The 22277-nt window shown below is 37.3% G+C and overlaps 2 protein-coding genes across 33 annotated transcripts in view; one reads left to right on the top strand and one right to left on the bottom strand.

The window, feature by feature from the left end:
* LOC128258650 (sex determination protein fox-1) overlaps window positions 1–22277 on the top strand; it is a 120164-nt gene that overhangs the window by 66754 nt on the left and 31133 nt on the right. The gene's annotated exons all lie outside the window — the stretch shown is intronic.
* Window positions 16185–17093, bottom strand: LOC128258656 (uncharacterized). The gene is made up of 3 exons (XM_052990402.1): window positions 16976–17093; window positions 16794–16919; window positions 16185–16741 (listed from the first exon to the last, which is right to left on the bottom strand). The coding sequence occupies exons 2-3, from the start codon at window positions 16905–16907 to the stop codon at window positions 16373–16375; spliced, it is 483 nt and encodes a 160-aa protein (XP_052846362.1). The 5' UTR covers window positions 16908–16919; window positions 16976–17093; the 3' UTR covers window positions 16185–16372.

Genomic DNA, 22277 nt, shown 5'->3' with positions numbered 1-22277 from the left:
ATTCAATCAGCCAACAAATGAAATGAAAACTCGAGCCAAAGTTTTTCTCCCTCACCTATTTTTCTTTTTTTTTTCCTGTTTGTTATTTGCTCTGTGGCAGTCTAGTCAAAACTTTTGTTTGGCATCGGCAATATCCTGGCGGCAGCTGTGGCTCCCCTTTAACCTTTGCTTTCGTTTGGATTTTGCAGCTTTTTGCATTTTTTTTGGTGCATAGGTGAAAGGTAAAAACAGCAATCAAAGAGAGCGTTTCAGTGCATTTTGCTTGCCGCAGTTGCTCTTAATTAATTTTGGGCCTTTGTTAAATTTTTTGAAGCTGAAAAAGTTTCTCCACTGGATAGCAAGTCCTGATCTCTCTCCCTCTCCCTCTTTCTCTTTTTTTTTGCCATAATTGAAATGCATAAATTTTATTTCTCAGCCGTTGGTTTTATTTACCATATTAAAATAATATTTTTCGGTATGTCCGAATTTCCATTTCGTACTCCGGATTTCACTTGTCTGACTTTCCCATTTTTCCCTTACCGCTTATTCAACTTTATTTCTTTTGCTCGATTTGCGTCAACGAATTAAATGCGCATTTTGTGCTAAACAATTACTTTTTTTTTATTATTATTAGGGAAGTTCTTTGTTCGGTGGAAAGGGGCCGTAGCATCATTTGTTATAATTCTAGCTGCGGAAAAATGGCAAAAAAATATTTCCTTTTTTTGCGCGCTCTCGACATCGGAGTTTTCTTTCCGTTCTGCCACCTTTTGCGGCAAGCATAAAATACGCATTTGTGCTGACAGCCTGCCGCAGCTTTTCGCCAACTTCTGGCATTGTTTCCCATCCCGAAAATAAAGGCATAAAAAGGCAATAAAACATACAGACTGAAACGAGAAAGAAGTGGAGAAAGACATTTCCCGCGCTTGATGCCGTTTCCACTTTCCACTTTTCCCCCAACTAATTACACGCGTTTGCATAATTGCCCGTCTTTCGTTCAATTTGGTTTCATCGCTCGATTCCCCATTTCCACTTCCATTCTGCGGTTCCCTTAACATTTTGTAAATCTTTAAAGTCCTTTTAATTTTCTTTTTTTTATTTTGGGCAGTTTCTCATGCAAATGCAAATACATGCAAATTTTTGTATTGCATACGAGCAGGCGCAGCAAAAACTGCCAAAGTTGTAGAGTTTCAAAAACCCCAAAACGATTTGTTCTGTTGCATTTTAATTGAGTAACAGGATGCAGAACAAGCTCAAGAAAATAATTTCCCCAGGCGAGATGTGAGTTTATTTAATTGAAATCAGGCAGGAAAACTTTTTCGGCCAGGTCTTAACGAAATGGCTGAAAGCAATCAAAGCAAATGGATCAATTTTTTTTTTTTGTTGGCTGGAGATGAGCTGTCATAAAAGTTTCCTGGAAAAAGTGAGGAAATTTAGCATTCGCCTTGATTTCCATTTCTTCCCATTTTTTCCGTCTGTAATTAAGTGGGGAGCGAATCGGGTGGCGTGGGGTTGGTTAAATCTGCTTTTGAAAATGTCATTTCACTAAGCTCTTGCCACTCTCCCGTTCAATCCTGCTGAAGCGTAAATCTCATTTTAATGCCAAGAGAGTTCTTAATTTAGTTTAATTACACCAAACACACGAAGGGAGCGACGGAAACAGAGGAGTCCCTCTCTGGCACACACGTTAACAAGTTTTGTTGTTGCCGCCGCCTCAAAGGCAAAGTCTGGCTTGGCATGGCTTGGCTTTTCCGCACCCTTTGCCCCGATTCTCTGTTCCTGTTCCCTGTTCTCTGTTCTCGGTTCTGTGTACTGTTTCTGCCATCGCTGCATGCTTCAATGCGATTTTAATTACAAGAAATATATGCAGCCGGAGCAACTTTGCAGAGTCAGCCAAACTCGCGCCACGAATCCTCCGTACAACATGACGTATGCGTATTCAAGATAAATGGCATAGAAACACAGATCGAACAAAAGCGAGACATTCGAAATGTAGGATTGCAAAATATTTTGCAGTTTGTTCAAAAATGTTTTATTACAAATTTTAAATGAGAATGTATAATATGCGTATTGTGAACAACAATTATTCGTAGGGAATATTATTTTGTAATGAAATATTGCATTTAAACTGCCCTGAATTAATTTGTAATATTTTTATTATCAAGATAACTGATTCAATATAAGAACGACTGGTTTTCAACACAAAAATATATTATCCAATAATAATTCTCAGTGTAGAGAAGAGCCGGAAAGACTGGGAGAAAAAGGAGGCAAGAGGACACAAAGCCAGACAAGGATGCGGCTCCAACTCTGATGAGTTGACTGCCTGTTGGCAACACTTTTGTGTTTCAGCCGTTGCTCCTGGCTTGCCACGTAATTATGCGCACACAAAATTCCAACAAATTTTTGCACGTGGAATATACAACAGGGCCAGAGTTAGACAGAGACAAGGACATGAAAGGAGACAGAGACAGGGACAACAGACGGCTGTTGCATTGCACTCAGGCGAGCTGACTTTGGCCATGTTCCTGATGTCGCCTCATGTTGTTTGCGTTTGTAACTCATACTCCGCAACTGAACAACTCCACAGCACTTTTCGAATTTCGTATCTTCACTTTTTTGCAATTAGCAACAGCCGAGGGCCAGGGTAAATTGTTTGTAAATTTTCCATTTTCCAAGTTGAATTTAGAAAGCAAAGCACTGAAGAAAATAATGTACAAAATGGAATTATCTCGAAAAGTTTCAGATTTAAATAAATGTATTTATTGATAAATCATTAATTGATTATCAAATACATACAGCTGTTTTGATAAACTTTATATTACGGCTAATGAATTTATTAATAATAAAACTAAGTTAGCAAAAGGTGCATTTATTAAATGTTAACAAGATAACAAGAGTCTTTAAATTAGTCTAATGTATTGGATACAAATCTATTATTTGCATAAATCGCTATTTTTCTGCTTGAATGAGTGACAAAGCTGGTGCGATAGCAAGTCAAGTTCTTTCTCTCGAAGCTTATGTACGTTCATTTGATGGGAAACAAGTGGCCTGGTTCGTTGGTGGGTTATTCGGATGGGTAAGTGCATTACCCCAGTTGCAGGGCGAAAGGGAAACGCGAGTGGGGTTTTTCCAGATGAGGGTTGGAGGCGCTGAAACGTGACAATGCTGCGACATCCACGTGGTCTGGGAGATGGAGATGGGCCACAAGAAGACACTGCAACATCGCAAGGCAGTCAGGGCAACACTTTATCATGTCAGTTAGCAAAGTGGAAATGGAATAAAACAGAGCAAGATGCAGAGCAGGCCAGAAACGGCACCCCAAAAGTTGATGGGGGAACTTTCTGTTGCATTTTTGGTTTTAGCTTCATGTAACCCGCCCAAAGGTGATAAGATAAATAAAACAAGCTGAAAAAAGTGTTAACAAAACGTGCAAAAATATGCATGAGATAAAAATGCCCTTTGCAAATATTTTAAAGGGAACATTCAAGTATACAGTTTGTAAAGATTGTAAGACATATGTATATCTCAAATACATTTGAAAAAGGTAACATAAATGTTGTAATATTATGTTGTGAGATGTATTTAACAGGGCTTAAAATTAGGTAATAGAGTGAAGTATGTTAAATTATGACTCACAAATATTAAAAAATTATTTCAAGGTAAACTCACCCTAAAATATGAAAGATCGTTAACCCCTTTCGTACTTGACAAGCAGTACAACAAAGTTGTGTTAACCCTTTCGGGCCATCTCCCTTATGGCCATATAAAGGTGTGCTATGGCCTGTGCAATTGTTGGAAAAACCAACGACAACTCGGCGAAAAATTCCCTTTTGAATATGCAAATGAAAATGCAGAAACAGCAGCGACGGGCAGCAGGACGAATGAGGTTAAGTTGAGCAGCGTCAATTGTAGCTCACGGAAATGAAAACAAGATGTGTGGATGGATGGAGGTATCCTGGGGACTGGGCATCCAGATGCAGATGCAGATGAAGAAGTAGATGGAGACGAGCTGGTGAAAGAAAGGGGGTTGCGGTAGTTTTACTTTTTGTGGCCCTCCCCTTGGGCATAAAATTTGAAATGAAAATGTCGCGAACTGTACGCAGGATGCAACAATGCAAAGGGGTGAGAAGGGAAAAAGCCGAGACAGCGGGAGAAAGCTGGGAAAGTAAAACCAAAAATACATACACTTTGGAAAAAACTTTGAAACATTGATTGAATATTGTACGAATGAATATTAACAATATTATAAATTAATATATTTCCTTGATTATTTCCTTATCTTAAAAAAGTAAAAGGACATAGGAAACTGTTTTTGATTGCCATAACTTTTGAACAAGATTCCACCCAAGACCAGACATATTTTCCCAGTGCTGATTCTGTTTTGTCAAAAGTCATCTGTGCGTGCCTGGGAGTGAAACAAACCTGAACGAGTTTAATTCAAATTTTAAGCAACAAGCTGAAGAAGAACAAGTGGGAAAAAAAAAATTTAATTAAAAATCGACTAGAAAGGTTGCAAATGCACAAGGGGAAATAGAACTGAAAAACAAGATTGAGTGCTTGAAAACAAAGGAACTGAAATGAAGTCAACTGGCAGCTTCGTTTGTTGCCTATCATTTTAGCTGGCATTCCAAAGGAAAATCAATTTAAGCCTATGCTTCACCTCAAAATCTCCGCTTTCTCCGCTCCCTCATACACATATTGATTGATACTTGAGGAGAAGAAAACAAGACAATCTAAAGTTTCCCTGAAATAGGATAAAAATGGAATTGTTCAGCTTGTGTCCCCCTTGTTTCTGTTTGATTTCGGGTGCGTAGCAAACTATGACACAAACAACATTGAAAACCCATTTCGCCAGAGAAAAATTAAATGAGAATTTCCATAGAGGCTGTGACCCAGACTTGGCGATGAAAATTATACGGTTGAAATTCAGGGTCCGAGTTGGTCAATGGGGCAGATCCACTGATACTTTAGTTCAGTCATTTGACCGTCCAGGTTGCCTCATTTCAAAAACATTTTTTGTGCTTTGTAAGTTATTACTTTTCCGCACTTCTGTGAAGAGAAAAAAAAAACATTATCCATTCAACTAGTTTTTTAGGCCAGCAAGGTAAAATTTTTTTTCGTTACTTTGCTTTTAATTATGCCCTCGTCTAAGGCCTTTTTTTCGGCTTGGTTAACTTGTGCGTGGCCAAAGAGATCATAATGTGCTGCTGCCCCAGGTGGCTCATTAAAAAATAAAGAAAAAATCGCTTCAAAACCAACAACAAGTCATCGCAAAGATTGGGCAAAGTTAAGCCACGTTTAGGCGCCTAACGAGTTCCGAGTTAATATGAAAAACACAAATTTAATTTGTTTGCCCCGTGTTTTGTCATACACATATGTATAGAGAGGGCAAGAAACTGCCAAGTAATGCCAAAATATTATGAGCACCGGCTCTGACAATTGATTAAACATTATAGTTATGTTGTTATGTATTTTGATAGATGATTAAGTCGAGGAGTTCAAGATTCAAACATTAATTATAATTTGTCTTCTTCTATTTGCAGGTACGTCTATGATTTGGGTTTGGTCTTTCGGATCTCACTGAAAAATATTTATGCAGGGCTAAGTACAAGTTGTTTATAGTCATAAAAAAAAATCTGGGCGTAGTACCTTAAAAAAAGCAATAATAAATTATAAAGTTACGGACTTAATAAAACAAATTCAAGGCTGAGATTATTTTCTTATATTGTATATTCAACATTCTTAAATTTAAATTAGCTAACGGCGTATGAATTCATGTTGAGCAAAATTGTGATACAAAATTTACATGGTTCTCTTCAGTTTCTTTGTTCCCGTTTCGATTTTCTTGAATATTTTGTTATTGTTTGAGTTTGGCATGTTTTATCCAAGTTAATCTTGGTCAACAGCGAATCCCATGTTCCTTATTTCGCCGCTTCGATTATAGCCAAGTATCTTTTATCTCAATCATTTTCTTGAACAAAATTTCCTACTTTTCCATCGCAGTTGATGCTGGCAATATAAACAGCATCCTGTCTGCTTTGTTGACACATAACAGCATTGCGTACTTAAGCTGCAATCTCTAAGACGAGGTTTTTCTGGCATTTTGGCTTCTTACTCCTTCGACTTTTATCCTTCACTCTCAACTCCCTATTTTCCTCACTCGATATCGCGCCATTTCGCCTCAATCATTTCAATCAGCTTTGGCTCACTTATAGCTTCACTTACATTGACTTGCCTTTTGGCTTCTGTTTGCCACCTCATACCGCCCCCTTTTTTCCTTACGTTAGATTTTTGATGTGTAAAAGCAGTGTCGGAAATATCCCCCTTAAAGTCTGTATAGTTTTAAATTTTAATTGTTGGCCATGTAGCCAAAGCCTTTGTATTTAAACCCTTAAAAAAACTAGTTTGGTCACTTGGTTATTAAACCACCTTATTTTGATGCGTTTAATAATTGATACGAATGTTTTCTAAAAACTTCCAAAAACTTGACATCTACAACCCCCTTTTAAAAAACTTGTGTACGGCTCTGTTTTAAAATATTTTTGTATCTGTGCGTTTTTGTGTATACTGTGACTTAAGATCGAACTTTAATCAAAGTAAACTTTTATGCGCTTTGGCTTTGGCAATACACCATTTTTAAGGCGGTTTCTTCTTTTTTTTTTTTTTTTTGGTTACTTTGCTTGATGGATTTTGATACTTCCACTCCACCACTTTGCCCGCCTGCAGCCCATCAACACATTGTGCGTTTTTCAGGAGTAACAAGTTGCCTGGCCATATAAAAGGGATTTGTGTTGGCACGGGTGGTGCAAAATTGAATGGGGTACACCACAGCAGCAAGTCAGAAATAAGAAAGCTGTGTGTGGGCCCCCCAAAAAAAAAAAAAGTAAGCGGGAAAAAGAAGCGAAAACTTTAAATTGAAAACTGTATTCAAGCGTTAAATTGGCTTTTTCTGCGCTACTCTGTCTCGCTCTCGCAGACACAGCCAGCAGCTGCCTGTTTCTATACCCATACTTCTTTCCCCTTTCACCGCTTAACCCCTCACACAATTCTATGCCACAATGCACCTCATTCGACGCTTGCACTTTCCCCTTTCAGATGGTGCAGCTTTTGTTTTTCGGCGCTTTTTTACACCCTTGCCCAAAGTATAGTCCTTTTCTTCTTGCCTTTTTGTTGCTTTTAAAAATATATATTTTTCCAGTTGAGGTTACAATAACAGAGGTTGTTAAATGTTAAAGAATATGTAAATTTGCAATTGGGGTAATGAAACACAATTTTTGTTCAAGCAAATATTTAATTTAGAAAGTATACAACGTTGTAAAAGTTTAAAAGGCTTGTAATTTTTGTAGCTGTTCAAATAGGTAGACATCTTATTGTGCAATATTGTGTTGGAATTGAAAACAATATTTCACATTTTTTAAATACTTTTTTTTTCACGGCGAAAATAAAACAAACTAGTTTAAACTTTTAAAACACAATTTTAGTAAATAAAAGACAGAGAATACTTAGACTATATTCATGCCGTAGTGTATTCATGCAGGGTGTTTAAAGTAACGGTCACATCCAAAACATCAAATCAATTTTAACGTTTTCCATTTTTGGCTAATTCATACGCTTACATCAGCTTGACCAAGTCATTGTCGACGGGTCTCTTTTTTCGCTTTGCCATTACACATCTGGCCCCATCGTTTTATTCCCCCCTTTCTCTATTATCTTGGGCACATAAATTCAAATAATCGGTGTATGTTTTGCATGTTAATTATGCACGCTTTGTCTGTGATTCTCTTCGATTGTGATTCTGTTTTTGGGGCTGGCTTTGACTTCGATGTTTTTGCTGCAGCTGTTGTTCTGTGATGGCTCTTTGTATTTGTGGTTGTTGCTGCCTTGGTGCTTTATTGTGCTGTTCATGTTTTGCGTATTCAATAAGCGCAAACGGCATTGCCAACACACTCCCCACACACACACACACACACACAAACACAAGTGCTCGACCCCACTTGAAATCCTGCCTTGTGACGATTTAAACCCAACACCACCCACTTCCCTTCTCAGTGGAATCTATGATTTTGACATTTGTTTTGGAGCTGCTCTGCATGCAAATGACATCGAAGCTTTTGCCACTACATAACCGATTGTCAAATGTGTTGAGACGGGTTTTAGATGGTCAACTCAAATACCTGTTTTGTTGTCTATACAAAAATTAAGTACTACGAACTTAAAACAAAATTTTGTTTATATTTTAAAAACTATTTTGATAATTTTGAAACATTAAAAGGATTCTATGCTCCTCAAATGTTTATTTTGAAATTAAATTTTTTTAATCAGTTCATGAATGTAAAGAAAAAATAAATTAAATACTTACACTTTAGCAAAAGTAACTTTTTCTATATCTTACAAATTTGAAAAAAAAAAGTATTCGATTTTAGTTGATAACAGAAAAAATGATGAGTAAATTTCCATTTTCAATCTCAGCTGAGAAATATACAGTAGCCCACATCCTTTGGGACAGACAAACACTTATCAAATTATCTTGGTACGAGCAAAAAACATAAGATTGTAAATTTCTTGCCTTCGGGTCGTTGGAGTCTTGTTGCGTGCCAGATAGCCATCAATATGCTTTGGCGATATTTATGAGGCGCGCCCGCAGGATACGGGCTTTAATGATAGCCCAAAACAGGGCACTTAATTTCCCAATCTCCAGGCATCGGCAGAACCACCATACCACCGACAGCAGCAGCAGCTCCTCCACACAATCAATAACGATTTGATGAGGGCTGCTTTTGGCAGCAGGATGCGAGTATCCAATCCACCTAGGCCATGGCCACTTAATTGTGTGTATATGTGTGTATAAAACGAAAGCGAAATAATAATGAGGGTAATATCAGGCAGTAGCTGGTAGTGTAGAAGTGTAGTAAAACAAAATAAGAAATTGAGCCAGCTAAGAATTGGAGTAAACAACATTTTTTGTTTTCGCCTTTGTTTCCTTTTTATACTGGCATAGGGTGATATAGTTTTTCTTATAAGTTTGAGTCACATACCTTTAACATAAAGTATTGCAAGGCACTATAAAAACGAAAACGTTGTAAAAGTCTATAAATAAAATATTTTTAGTTTATCATTGCATTTTTTAATGAGAAATAATTTTTTTTTGTATGTGTATTTTAATTTTCTGACACTAAAAGTGTTAAATAAGTAAAAATAATAGTTTTTTTGGATTACTCTTCTTATTAATGGTTCATATACCACAGCTTATATGAAAGATCGTTAAAAATGTATGTGTTGATTTGTCTTGAAAATATGCATTCCAAATATAGCTGCTTGTACTGAACAATTGTACTGAACAAATTTACTGTCGAACACATGTGTTGAAGAGTAATGAATTTAATTTCTGAGTACTAAAAATTCCAACAAAACAATTTTTAATTACTAAATAAAAATGGTTTAGAAAACTGTGAACTGTAAAGCCACAATATCATTTAATTTATAATTTCAATAAATTTCATCTATCTAAATATTCAAAGGGTATCCCAATGTGTTTCTTTCTTTGTGGGCTTTTAGTTCCTTTTTTCTTCTGTTGTTCGCAACAAAGAAAATCAGTGAATAAAAACTAAAAGTGGCCAGGTCTCTTTCCATCCTTTTTACTCCTGACCAAAACTTCCTTTTTATGCGGCCGAAACACGCAAGCCAATTTGTTGTTACCATTGTTTTGGTTGTTGTTGCTACAGCCCCTTACTTACAACCGTGGAAAACATTTATTCTACTTCTTAGCGTTATCGCCGTTGTTATTGTTTCAGCCCGGCATTCATTTCTCCCCGTTTTAGTGTGTGTGAAAAAACTAATAAAGAGCAATTTGGGCAATTCAAATTTGATCGTTTGTGGAAATATGTTCGTCGTTTAAACGCTGCGGGTCCGGGATGTGGAATTTTTAATGTAATTATGACAAGTTTATTGAAATATGTGCATATGCTGGTTAGAATAGGAAGGAAAGCGGACTGTTTATTCTTGGTCTCCACACCACCTTAATGTCTGCAAGTGCTCGCATGTGTACACTCGCACACAGAAGCACTTAATCAACGCCCACGCACGCACACATTTGTTCCATAGATCTTTGTTAAGTTAACGCTTTTTCTGGAAATCAAAGTAATGCAAAGCCATGGCATAGCCACGCCCCTCTACGGCAGCTAAGCCGGAAAATAAATTGGTAGCTACTAGTGATGGAAATATCCTTGTTACGGAAATACCCTGTAACGTATCAAATAATTGGCTATATAAAATCTAAGCTTGTAGTTAATAATAATATTATAAAACATATATCTTACAATACTATTTATTCCAACTTGATTTTACAGGTTATCTATTATAAAATGAAAATATTTAAAGTATCATAAACTCAGTAAATTATAAATTTTAAGGTTTGCTATTTATTATCCTGCATTTACTTTATTTATTCTCATGGGTTTTTTTCTGTATGTTATTCTCATGAAAAAAAAATTAGACTTCAAAAAAAGTATCTTAAAATACCTAAAGAATAAAACACGTCAAAATTTTGAGCTAGCTTGTTTCAAGGGGTAATTTGAACGCCTAACTCTCAATTAAGCAAGATTTATCACTGTTGTTATTGTTGTAAAAAGCCATTACGTTTATTTATGTATTTGTATTTTTTTTTCGCTCGAGTAGAAGCCTCTTCCGTAGGTTGCCAAGTCGACAGTATATACATATACGGCACAACACCTCCACAATCTCCACCCATTTAATACTGTCTCTCGCCTCGTTTGACACTGAGCGCTAAAATATTTTGTTTAATTTCAATGCCAGTCACGCATATCCTGCAAAAGGCGCTTCCCCCAACTCCGGTTGTTATTTCGCTGCTATTTTTAAAGTTATCTATAAACATTTCGCCTCGAATTTAATTCTTACGATTTTTACAAGTTCTTTACTTTTTCAGTCGCTTCAGGCGATTTCCGGGAAAGCAATAATTACATGGTTTAAGTGTAGGTGTTGCGTAGTTGCCGCGGGGAACGGAATGCTAATGGAAAGTGCCTGCAGTGTGCCCCCCGCCTATCTACGTATTTTGTTGAAAATTTATGATTTTAAAAATTCCACCGTCGTCTCTTCGTCGACGTTTTGACGTTGTCGTTGCCTCGTTGTCGCATGGAGCCAACGCCCAGCAGCTTAACAAAAACAAAAAGGAATTCTATCTTAATGAATTTGACCCCCAGTGTCAATTTAAACTGATTAAATGGCCAGACCCGAGAGCTCAGCCCCCAGAACTCTCATTCGTTGCGAGATGAGTGAGAACTAAAATGGGCACGGGATGCGCAGAGTGTCGTTGGTGGAAATGCTTCTCTCTCTGTTTTTGTTTTTCGTTATTTTTAATTTTGTAATTGAAACATTTTCCATAACCCCCATTTGTTTACACATTTCAAATACATTTTCGTTTTTCGGGTTTATAGACTGCAGACAATGCCAAAAACACAACCCGGCAGAATCTGTTTTCGGCACGGGAATTCCAAACAATGTACTCACATTTAAATTGGAAAATCCACATATATATTTCAATATATTTGTATATAATTTATTCTCTTCGTTTTTTTTAATTTTTATTTTTTTCGCTTTGTATTTTTGTCACGCAACAAATCTGCGCTAAAGTGCAGATGTTTTTGTTGTGAATATTATATTTGCTTTTGACTTTTTGAACTCAATTCATGTGAAAATAAGCGGATTTATGTGAATGTTCTGGGGCGTAATGTTTTATTTTATTTGATCTTCAGGCTTGTGCTTATTTTAAAAATAAATTTTATGGAAAATATTTGCTAATATTAAACTATAGTAATTTAATTCCCTATCAAAATATTATATAAATATGACTATAGCTATATGAAATGTTACCGCGCGTTAGATTAATTATTCAGCTTGTGCTGGGTAAATATTAAACAAATATTTGTGTGTTTAAATCTAATTAGAATTTTTTTTTTTTTCTTTCAGGTATGTCCAACATCAGAAAATATTGGGAAACACGTAAAAAAAAAATTGAGCCTTTGTAATGGACTGGCTTAAATACATTTTAATAATAGTGATTTACAGCTGTGCTACAAATCGTGGTAGTGCGTTCAACTTTTTCGCTATGCCATTAGTCTTGCCTTGCCTTCTTTTTTTTTTTGTAATTCAGTAAGCATTTTATGCGGAAATAGCTGGTAGAAAGGTATAGACTGAAAATCTTGACTGACTTACTTACTACGCCTTAATTTTTCAAATTAAAATAATGTACCGCATGTACAATACCATTGCCATTGGTCGCTTAATGAGCAAACTGCTGTCATATCGACATCGTCTGGAGTCTAATTTTAGATGCCTTTTGCCTCCGACTTCAGGCTGCCAAGGGATCTGCAATAGGATGTTGTTTGTGCTTCTGTTTCAACATAAGGTTGTGGGGTTGAGATAATTACACTGATATTTATTTTTAAGGTCCGTTCATGATCACTTGCATGACACGTTGATTTTAAAATAGTTAACAAAAGTCTTAGTTTCTCCAGAACTTTGTATAAAAGTAAAGGCCAATACAAAATATTTAAGAGACATCAGATTCAGATATGAATATTATAAAAATAAGAAAGAAATTTCTTTTATTTTTCTATTGACCCAAAAACGTTAATTCAACTAACAACTAATTTAGATTTGAGTTGCTCTGAATTTCCTCCTAAAAAATTTTGTTTCTCTCTGTGTAGTGTACACAGTCAAAAACGCAGCATGGGGTTTTCTGCTTCAAGAGCGGCGGAAAGGCAGAACAAAAAAAAATAATAAACAGATATAAAACAGGGAATAGGGACAAAGAGGCTGAGGAAAATTTGTTACAGAGGTAGCCGGAGCTGCAATGGACGAGAACACTCCATACACAATTACGACAAATCCACAGCTCTCTCGGTGCTCGGCACTTGGAATTCCCCAACTCTTGGGTGATAATGCGAACGAACCCCAGAGAACTCAGAGAAACTCGGTGCTCGGGGATAAAAATAGACAGCAGAAAGGATATTGTAGCAAAGTGGAGGAACTCTGAGGGCCAAAGAACCGAAAAGAAAAACGGAACAGAAAATCAAGAAGAGAAAAACACGGGCAAAAGGGAAAATCTCTGCACTCGCCATGTGTTGCATTTCAAAGTGTATGAGTTATGGGTAGGGGGTAAATGGAATGGAAAACCCAGAGCCAAAGAAACACTGCCAGATGAGACGACAAATTGCAAGATGTCGAGGGGAGACTGTACTGTGGAGGTCTGCACCTGCGAATCAATCTAATCCAAGTGCAGCGAAACAAGCTAACTTCCACTAATTGGAGTCTGTATACAATGGAACTTGATAATGCGAGTTAAGATTGCAAGTCTAGATTTATGAGTGCTAGCTTTTAACTTTTCAATAAAAAACTTTGATTATTCACATATGTTTGTATGAGTTCTACTAAACGTTACGGGTTTTATAAAATTCACCATTACCTAACATAATAACAATCATTCTTAAAACACGTCGGTTTTTCGTTCAATAAAATAGGAAATTTTTTTTCTCGTAATGAAAATGAAAACTTCGATTTCTTACATCGTTTTGCTCAAAAGAAAAAAAAATAATTTTAAAAGAACAACATTTAATAATTTCGTTGAGTGCGATTTCATGTGCATCTAATAAATCAATGCTGAATTGGCTTCGATTACAAAAGGGTTAAAGGAGAGCAGAGTCCAAGTTCTTCCCGTATGCAAATATTTGTTGGGTAATTTAAATCTACTCCATATCGACCCTTCTCGATATCTTTCTGCATATTTTGCAAGTGCTCTCTTATTAAAAATGGGCAAAATATTTGCCATCGCATAATGTATGTGGAGGATTAGGGTATCAAAAGCCACAAGGCAAAAGTTAGAGACCAAGAATTCGTTTGGACCGGGATGGGAAAATGTAATTCAAAGGCCAGGATATGCATTACATTTTTAATTGCTTTCGAGAAGATAGTTTGCTGTGGGGTAAATGGATGCTGATGATGGATATTGCTTTCCAATTAGATTGGATCAGACGAAGCATGCATAGTTTGCTAATTTTATAATTAAAAGAAGCATTTTTTAGATGAGTACAGAATTTAAACCAAATAGGACGGTATAATACTTAGTTGAGAACAAAATAATAAACTGCACTTTTAGTTCAGTTTTTGTTTTATTCTCCTATTTCTTTTATTTGATATATCTCCTCTAAAGTTTTTGCCTGAAACTTTATGCTTCATTTATTTAGTTAGACCGTAACCCAAATCGCTGTCTAAACTACACGTTTTATCATAACAAAAGTTCAATAGGAGTTTTTTGCAATAAAAAAAAAACTTACTGCTAGTTCTAATCCAAAAAGTTTTATGTAATTTTCACTAAAATTTACTTCCCACTCTGGAGCTGTTTTCAAGCAAATAAATTTTAGCTCCTTCACTTTAACTAAAAACAATTTCCATAATATGCAGTCTGCCTGTGCGCAAGACCTCTGAAAGTCCTGTAAAATCCCCAGCACATTTATCAACGGAGGCTGTACCGGCAGCTTATTATTCTCCAGCCGCATTTCAATGGAGAAATTTTAATTAAGGCTGCGATGGGCGATGGTCGATGGCCTGTCCACTCTCCACTAAATCTCAAATGTCAATGGGCTGTGGTCACAAATTTTAGCTACCAAAGCCATTTGTAATGGTCCACGGGGGGAAAGGTGGAACTGCCTCAGGCAGGTGTCGTTGTGGCCAAACAAAAAATTGAGAAATCCCAGTGCAAAGTTCGCTTCCTCCCACTTATTCCCCACTCTAAAAATGATAAATTATACGAAAAATTTTGCAAACTCCTGAAAATTACGCATTAAATCATGCAGAAAGCAGGAAAAACTGGGGAAGGCGCCAGAGGGTCACCAAAGGGTTAAGCAGTGCCAAGTCATTGTATAGTTTACGACTGAGATTTAACCGTTAAGGGAGAAAAGTTGCGTTTTATCGCTCGCATGAGCTGCAATTTTATTACATTTTTATATTTATTTATTTTTTTTGTGCTTTCCTTTGTGTTTTTTTATTTGGCCAAAGGGAAAATATTTGTATGTTTTTCTGGTGGTCACGTTTGCTTTTTGTGCCGGCTCGTAAATTCGGGCAAACAAACTGCAATTGCACAAGGTGAAGCATCAAGCCAGCGATGAATATTCGCCCGCCCTGTTGGGCTATTTTGTATTTTCATTATTATTACCACAGCCAGGTGTAGTCGTCTCCTCGCTTGGCACATATTTCATGGCTATGATTTACTTCATTGTTCAGGGCTGTTGGCCACCCCAAAGCACAGCAACACAGCTCGAGCAGAACAAGTGCCCAGTTTTTGGCAACGCCCCTGCAAAACCCAAGTCCACATAATCATCATCATCGAAATGTTTGTTTTGGCCCCTTGGACTTGGGTCAAAACTATAGTTGAGACATGAACCTAATTTACTGGCTGAGTGCCTTTTATGCTGTTGGCCAGGCCTTTTGCGGAGCATTTCCAAATGTCTTTATCTCGTTTGCTCTCGTTTCCTTTCCAAAAGCACTCTTTTAGCCCATAAACCCTGAGGAAAATACACAACGCTAGCCTGATTTGTGCAACTTCAATTTAAGGTGTGCTTTGATAAATTAAATAACTTTTAAAAGTTTTTTTTTAAAACCAGTTCTATGCGTCTTAAAATTATTACATTTTTTAATTGAACATAATAGAAACATGTAGGTTATAAAAGAATCTTAAACTTTATTTACCTAAAGTCATATATTAATACATTTAAATTAAGTTTTTTTTCCAATAAATAAACCCCTGTAAAAACCAACCTGTTAAGCGATTTTTGGGCCACATTAAGAGAGTCAAAAAACAAACTTGTGTGGTTTCCCTTGTCACTTTGCATTACGTGACCCTTTAATTGCTTAACGCTTCGAATTACAAAATTGGTTGGTTAATTGCCGGGCAACCTGGTTGCCCCATACTAGAATGTCAATCGATGAGAGTATCAGAGGTTCAAAAGCCTTCGTTAACGTTTGCTTAATTGCCAGTGAAGGGAGCCAACCCACGGCTAAAATGCAAGCAATTTACGCCTTTTTATCGGCTTGTAGTGTAGGGTTTGCCTCCTACACACTTCATGTAACCAGGATGCTTGAGCATCCTTCGAGCCACTCGATACCCAACCAACAAACTCACACACATTCACATATACAACCAGATAGACACACTCTGAGTTTTTAATGAAGGCTCATCATCAACAATGTTGGCCCATAGGGGCTCACGTTAAGGCGAGGTAGGGCTGCTAACCAATTACTTAGTCATTGCAGCCATAAGGGCAAAACAGTTGGGCGGGATAATTGACACTCCAGGAGCAGGGATAAAATGCCCAAACGAAAACTACCGCCAGTACTTGCTCGGCGTACGAACACTGGAAAGTGAGGAGAACATTCCCCTGCGAGTCCTTAGATCGTCCTTCTCCGGGTCCTTATTGCCGCCCTCGCCTGCCCCATCCATTTGATGGCAGGTTAACTGGTGCTTCTCGATATTCGGATCGTAACAGATATTGCGGCGCCAGAAGGAGGAGGTCATGTCGAAGTCCACGGCATTGATGGGCGCCGCCATGCAGACGACCACTATCTTGTCGCGGCCCTTTTTCGAGAGCTCCGCATCCTTGCACATGGTTATCAGCACATGTGAGTGGTCGTTGGGATCAAGGACTCCCCAGCGGGGTCGCACAGAAAACTTCCCGTACACTGTGCTTTGCACCTGGTGGAATAATTGAATCAAATAAGTCTGTCAAATTCATAATATTTATTACCTTATAGGTCACCGACACTTTGGACACATTCCTTATTATGATTTCCTGACTATTGTTTGCTTTGCAGAAAGTTAATGTACCATGTGGTGAGACTTCCAAGCATTTTTCCGACATTTCAATAAAAAACTTTGCGGTGTGTCAACTTTTGGAAAACTAATTAGCTAATCAAATTACAAATTTACCTTGAATTTGGCAAAGTTTACGGGTGGACAAAAAAAAACCTTGGTATTTACAAACAGATTTTGAGAAATCTAATAAATTTTGTTTCACCGAAAATAATATACACAGAGTCAAGAGCCTGCCTAGTTATAATAAATATTTATTGGCAGCAAGAAAATAAATTAATTAAAAAGAATATTTATAATATATGTTAGGAATAAAACATTAAGCAAATTAAAAACAAATTTCATTTATATTTAATTTTTATGACCATGCTTAGAACTAGCTTCTCTTAAGCCATAAGCAGAAATCAAAAACCTTTCTTTACCTAAATTCCCAACTAATATCCCCCCAGGGATCTTAACCCTTGCTTGCCTATATAGCCATACTAATCACCTGTCCGCCACCGCATTGCGGAGGCTCCTTTACACACAATTGACCCCGAATGTGTGGGACCAAGTTGTGGGCCATGTATTAATTACATTTCAACGGTCGCCGCTCAAGCAAATCAGAAAATCCGGCCAACGCCAACAACTACAACAATCAACATTTACGGCCAACAATTTGCTTTTGAAACAACAAAAGGGGAAACAAAAGTTCCCACACACGAGAACACAACACACACTTTGGGTTTTGAGTTGGGCATTGCAGGGGCTTCACAATCCTTGGCCAGTCGAGCATTTTGAGCTTAGCCGGCGCTTAGGCTAAATGACCAACCAGCAGGTGGTGGTATTGGTAGTAGCTGTGAAAGTAGCTGTAGTAGGTAGTTCAGTAGCCAAGTGACCAGTGGCCAGTCCAACAACAACAACAATGTTAGCTGTAAAATTAATTGATTTACAAGCGTGAAAATGCGCAGAGCGAGACAGGTGGCAATGCCAGTGGGTCATAACAATAACGCCCGGCTGAGAATGGGAATGAAAATGAAAACGTACCATAAGAATGAATGCGCATTCGGTTCTAGCTTATTTCTGAGTAAAAGGCATGCAGAGAGTGTAAGCTATAATCCGCTTAACGGTAATTGCCGTACAACACCCACATCCATTACCCTTTAATTACACTGAAAACATATGTTTTAGATTAAAAAAAAAACTCATCATAGAATTGTTATCAATTTTGTAATTAAAAAAAGTTCAAGTTCATTCCTAAGTAGAAATGTATACATAAGTAGCTTTGAAATCTAGGAAATATTTAATTTCTTTAATAGAAAGAATGGATTTGGATTAAAACGACTGTCATGTTTTTTAAATATATATGCGTATGATTCGATTAATTTCATTATTATAATATTTATTTTATTTATTTCGTTTGAATAAATAAAAAAATATGTTTATATGGTAAAATGTTAACAAAATTAAAAGAGAATAATGACTACGCGATTTGTTGGTAACAGTAATTTTATACGATTTGATTGTAGCCTTAGGATAGGTAAATAAATTAAATCAAAATCTGTGACATGCAATTTATTTTCCCATGTGTAGCGTCATTTTGTCGCGTGCTCTTTAAAGCCAACTTAATGGTTACCGGGCCACGCCCACTTCCTGCACCTGCTACATCCATAAATTGCGTGTAATTTTGGATTTCTTGCTGTTTGAATGCTCACAAAGCTCATTTATATTTCATAAACTTAAAGGTTGGAGGGGTTGGGAGCAATGGGTGGCCGGAAGTAAGCTTTTGTTTTTCAGCCGTTAGTTCCTTCCGCTTCGACTGCTTGTTTATTTGCCTACATTCTGTACCGTTCTGTTGAGCTTTGTTTTGTATCGTTTTGTTTGTTTGGGCCTTGTTTTGTGAGGCAATTTAATAAGCGTCTTGGGGCTTTGCGTGTTTTTGTTCGGCGGCCGTCTTAAAAAAGCTAAAGGGCCTTAAAGGTTTCAATTGAGGAGGTGTACCACATTGATTGGATGGTGGAGTCTTGCCTGATGTATTGTTTACTTCGCTGGGCGTGGGTCGGATGGCGTGGCTAGAGGACAAATATTGTTACTTTGATTGCATTTAATGTCTAAGCGCAAATCAATCAACGGCAACAACAACGGACAGCGTCTCGATTTCGCTGCAATCGTTGCAATCAAGAGAGTCGTTTATTTTTTTGCGAAATCGCAGCTAAAATGCTGTTCAATTGCCGTCAAGCTTTTTGGTGGGTAATTCTAAAGAGACAAGTGAATTCGACTTTTGCGCACACAGAGAAAAAAGCTTATCAATATCAATTATGTAAAAGTCATTTTATTTCCTGGGGGTTTGGGAAAATCCAAGCAACATTTAATTAATATGTACGGGCTGTGAATAAATTAGCTAAACAATACATACATTTGTACAAAATTTGTAAACTAATAAAAGTAAAATAACCTTATAAAACTAAATGAAAATTGTGTAATATCAACTGTTAAATATAAAACATTTCACTAAACCGTGGTGAAAAAATAAAAATAATTTTACATTATGTGTACTAGAACTCCCAAATGAAATAGATCTTGCGTTGCTCGTTCCCTCAGTGCAATCCCTAAAATATATATGAACCTTGGAGTGGATGTGTCACTGTAATGCGATATTTCCGGGTTGATTGCGCTTTCGGTTCAATTGGCTTTTTCAGTTTTGTACTTCATCATTTCGTTATCGATGCCAAAAGGAATCTGGCCACTCGATAATCGCAAATCCAATTAAAAGAGAAAACCTGGGAAGTGCAGTCGAACATCAAATATGCTGAGTTACCATACTTCTGAGTGGTCCACGTATTTAGCATGGGTTTCGCATCATTTCAAATGCGATTCGCTGCTGTAGCCCTTTGGACACGCTTTCATGATGCTTGTTAGCCCATGACAGAAGCCACATCAAAATATATGCTTAGACGAAATAAAAGTAAAGTTTATCTCTCTTTTTTTCCTGTGATGTTTTTGATGTTGCGCCAATTGACAGGGCCTTTAATTTCTTTAGTTTTTTTCCTCTCGCTGCTCTTTATTTTTGGTTTTTTATTTCCTTTGGTCTTGTCAACGCATCGTTCGGTTGCCATAATTCAAGTCTTTCTGTCTGTTGGTGGCACGCCGTTTGCATAGCCAAACATTTGCTCTTAAATAAAAATTTATCTGGTATTTGTGCGAGTTTTTTCACTCACATTTTGCCTTGTTTATTGACAAGTTGAGGAACGTGAAGATCTCTTCGCTTTTTGTTTTATGTTTTATATTTTTTGTTCGACTCTTTGTGTGCTTTGGGTATTTGTCTTCATTTATTTTTATTGATTTTAGTGCTACTGCAGAGAGTTTCGGTGCTGATTTAGTACCTACATGTACGTACGATGGTAGACAGCGAGTGGTCAATGGCCAATTTCGTTTTCATTTGCTAAGCCAGTGAATAATCACAATGCATTTATCTATCGACCTTTCGCACACTTTCCCCCTCACTCACACAGTAGCTTTTCAATTATTTAATTTTCCGCTCACGTTTTGTAAGTTTTTCTCGTAGTTTTTCATTGGCCCCCTCAAGCTAAGTGCGACAAAAGGAAAACCCCAACGAAATTTAGCGATAAAAATCTCCGAATAAGAAGCGAACCAAAAGTGCATCTTCAACTTGGAGGCGGCGACATTCTCACGTTTCCATTGGCATTAAGGTTTAGTTGATCGCCTTCGCAATTTAAAGGGGGCTGAAAGAGGGCTGACAAAATACACTCAAAGGAATTTAATATAGTGATCCGCTTTATAATATATGGACTGAAAATGCAGCGTAAACTCGAAATCCCACTTGTGTTAGATTTAGAAATTAACGGCATAGGTTTATGCCTTGTTGTAAAATGTTATTACCGCTACGGTAGACACTATTTCATGGCACTCTTTTTCAGTGTATGTGTGGGTGTGAGCCACTTTTTCCCATTCACTCGCTTCATGCTTCATTTGGCAAAGCTGCAAGGCAATTGATGACAGACTCGGAGTTGGAGCTTCGACGTTGGGTAAGGCAGCATAAATTCCATTTAAATGGCAAACCAGTCCTCAGCGCTGCATCATCATCATCACCCAACATCGACTCACTGCCGTGATGCATCTTTAGCTTCTTCAGGTTGGGCCATTAACTACTATGGAAACTGCTATGTGGGCATCCCAGTGACACACTAAAGTGGCACCTAAGAAAGCAGCAAAAACAATCTTTTTTTTATAGTAAAAAAAAAAAGAAAATAAAATGTCTGCACGAGGTAACAGAAACCGCATTTAAATGCTGGGCTGCATTTCAAGTTTCGCTTTTGGTTTTTGCAGATGCGCAGGCAGGTCGTCCCCTTGATCTCCCCTTCTATATCCCGATTTTTCAACCAACCGGTTTTATGGCTTACCCAAGCTTGCCTAGGGCCATCTATTCTTCTTGGTTTTTGTTTTTTTTTTTTTTGTTTTTGTACTGTTTGGGTTTTTTGCCGTTTCCCGTTGCCAAACGTTTTGCCGTTGTTGTGGATATTGCTGTGCTGTAGGCACCTGCATTTGACGTTTTAGGTTTACAGTTTTGCAGTGGCAGTTTTCCACTGCTAACCTGGTCAGTTATTGCCCGCTGCTCTGGCTTGCCGAGGCCGTAATTTCATTCATAAAGTTGGCTTACCCCAGCGTTTCGTAACTTTAAGGTTAATGGACAAAAATGGCCAAGCAATTTTAGGAAATTTCTTTTAAAGGCTATTGTTAAAAGCTAGCGACTAGTGACTATTTTAATACAGCAATTTGCTAATTAAATTGCACTTTGAAAGCTGTCAAAAGCTGTCGTTTCAAAAAGCAGAGGGTTCTTAATTCAGAGCAAAACCGAATATTTAAAATATGTTACAACTATAAAAGAGCTGTGAAAATTGATCCGGCTGAGTGAATGAATAACTGTAGTTATGGGGCATGCAAAAATTAGCAAAGGAAAATGTTTAAATAATGGTTATTTCAAATGGTAATTTTATCCTTGACTAGCAACGTGTTTCCATGCTCGGAGCTGAGCCTTAATTATAGACAAGCAGCGACGACGAGCTTATTGCATTACAGTGCTCATTACGTAACGAGAAGTGTGACGCGCTTTTCATTAATTTTCCACCCTACAACCCCCCTCTGTCGTTGCGATTCGATGATGTTGTGTTTGTCTTATTAAAAGGATGCAGAGTGGCGAACATGGTATTTTGTGTATTTTGAAATAAATTTCCGTTTTGTTGATTTGCGAAACACACGAACATGCACACACACACACACACACACACTCATAGTATTTATATATCTTGTAGCTCGTTGTTGACACCCGCATTCTGCAATTTCAGAACCATAGCAATTTCTGCAGTCATATTACATGTCACAGCACACAAACACACACACACACCACACCCATTTCACACCT

This window comes from Drosophila gunungcola, assembly GCF_025200985.1.
Source record: "Drosophila gunungcola strain Sukarami chromosome 3L unlocalized genomic scaffold, Dgunungcola_SK_2 000003F, whole genome shotgun sequence".
Classification (NCBI taxonomy): Eukaryota; Metazoa; Arthropoda; class Insecta; order Diptera; family Drosophilidae; genus Drosophila; species Drosophila gunungcola.
Note: the sequence above shows the minus strand (reverse complement) of the source record. Positions and strands in the feature narration are given on the sequence as shown.

Bases quoted from the DNA above. Each gene is read 5' to 3' on its own strand.
- LOC128258656 (XM_052990402.1), bottom strand. From the start codon at position 16,907: ATGTCGGAAAAATGCTTGGAAGTCTCACCACATGGTACATTAACTTTC. The intron at 16,742-16,793 runs GTAATAAATATT...TTATTCCACCAG, and splicing joins AAGTGTCGGTGACCTATAAG to GTGCAAAGCACAGTGTACGG.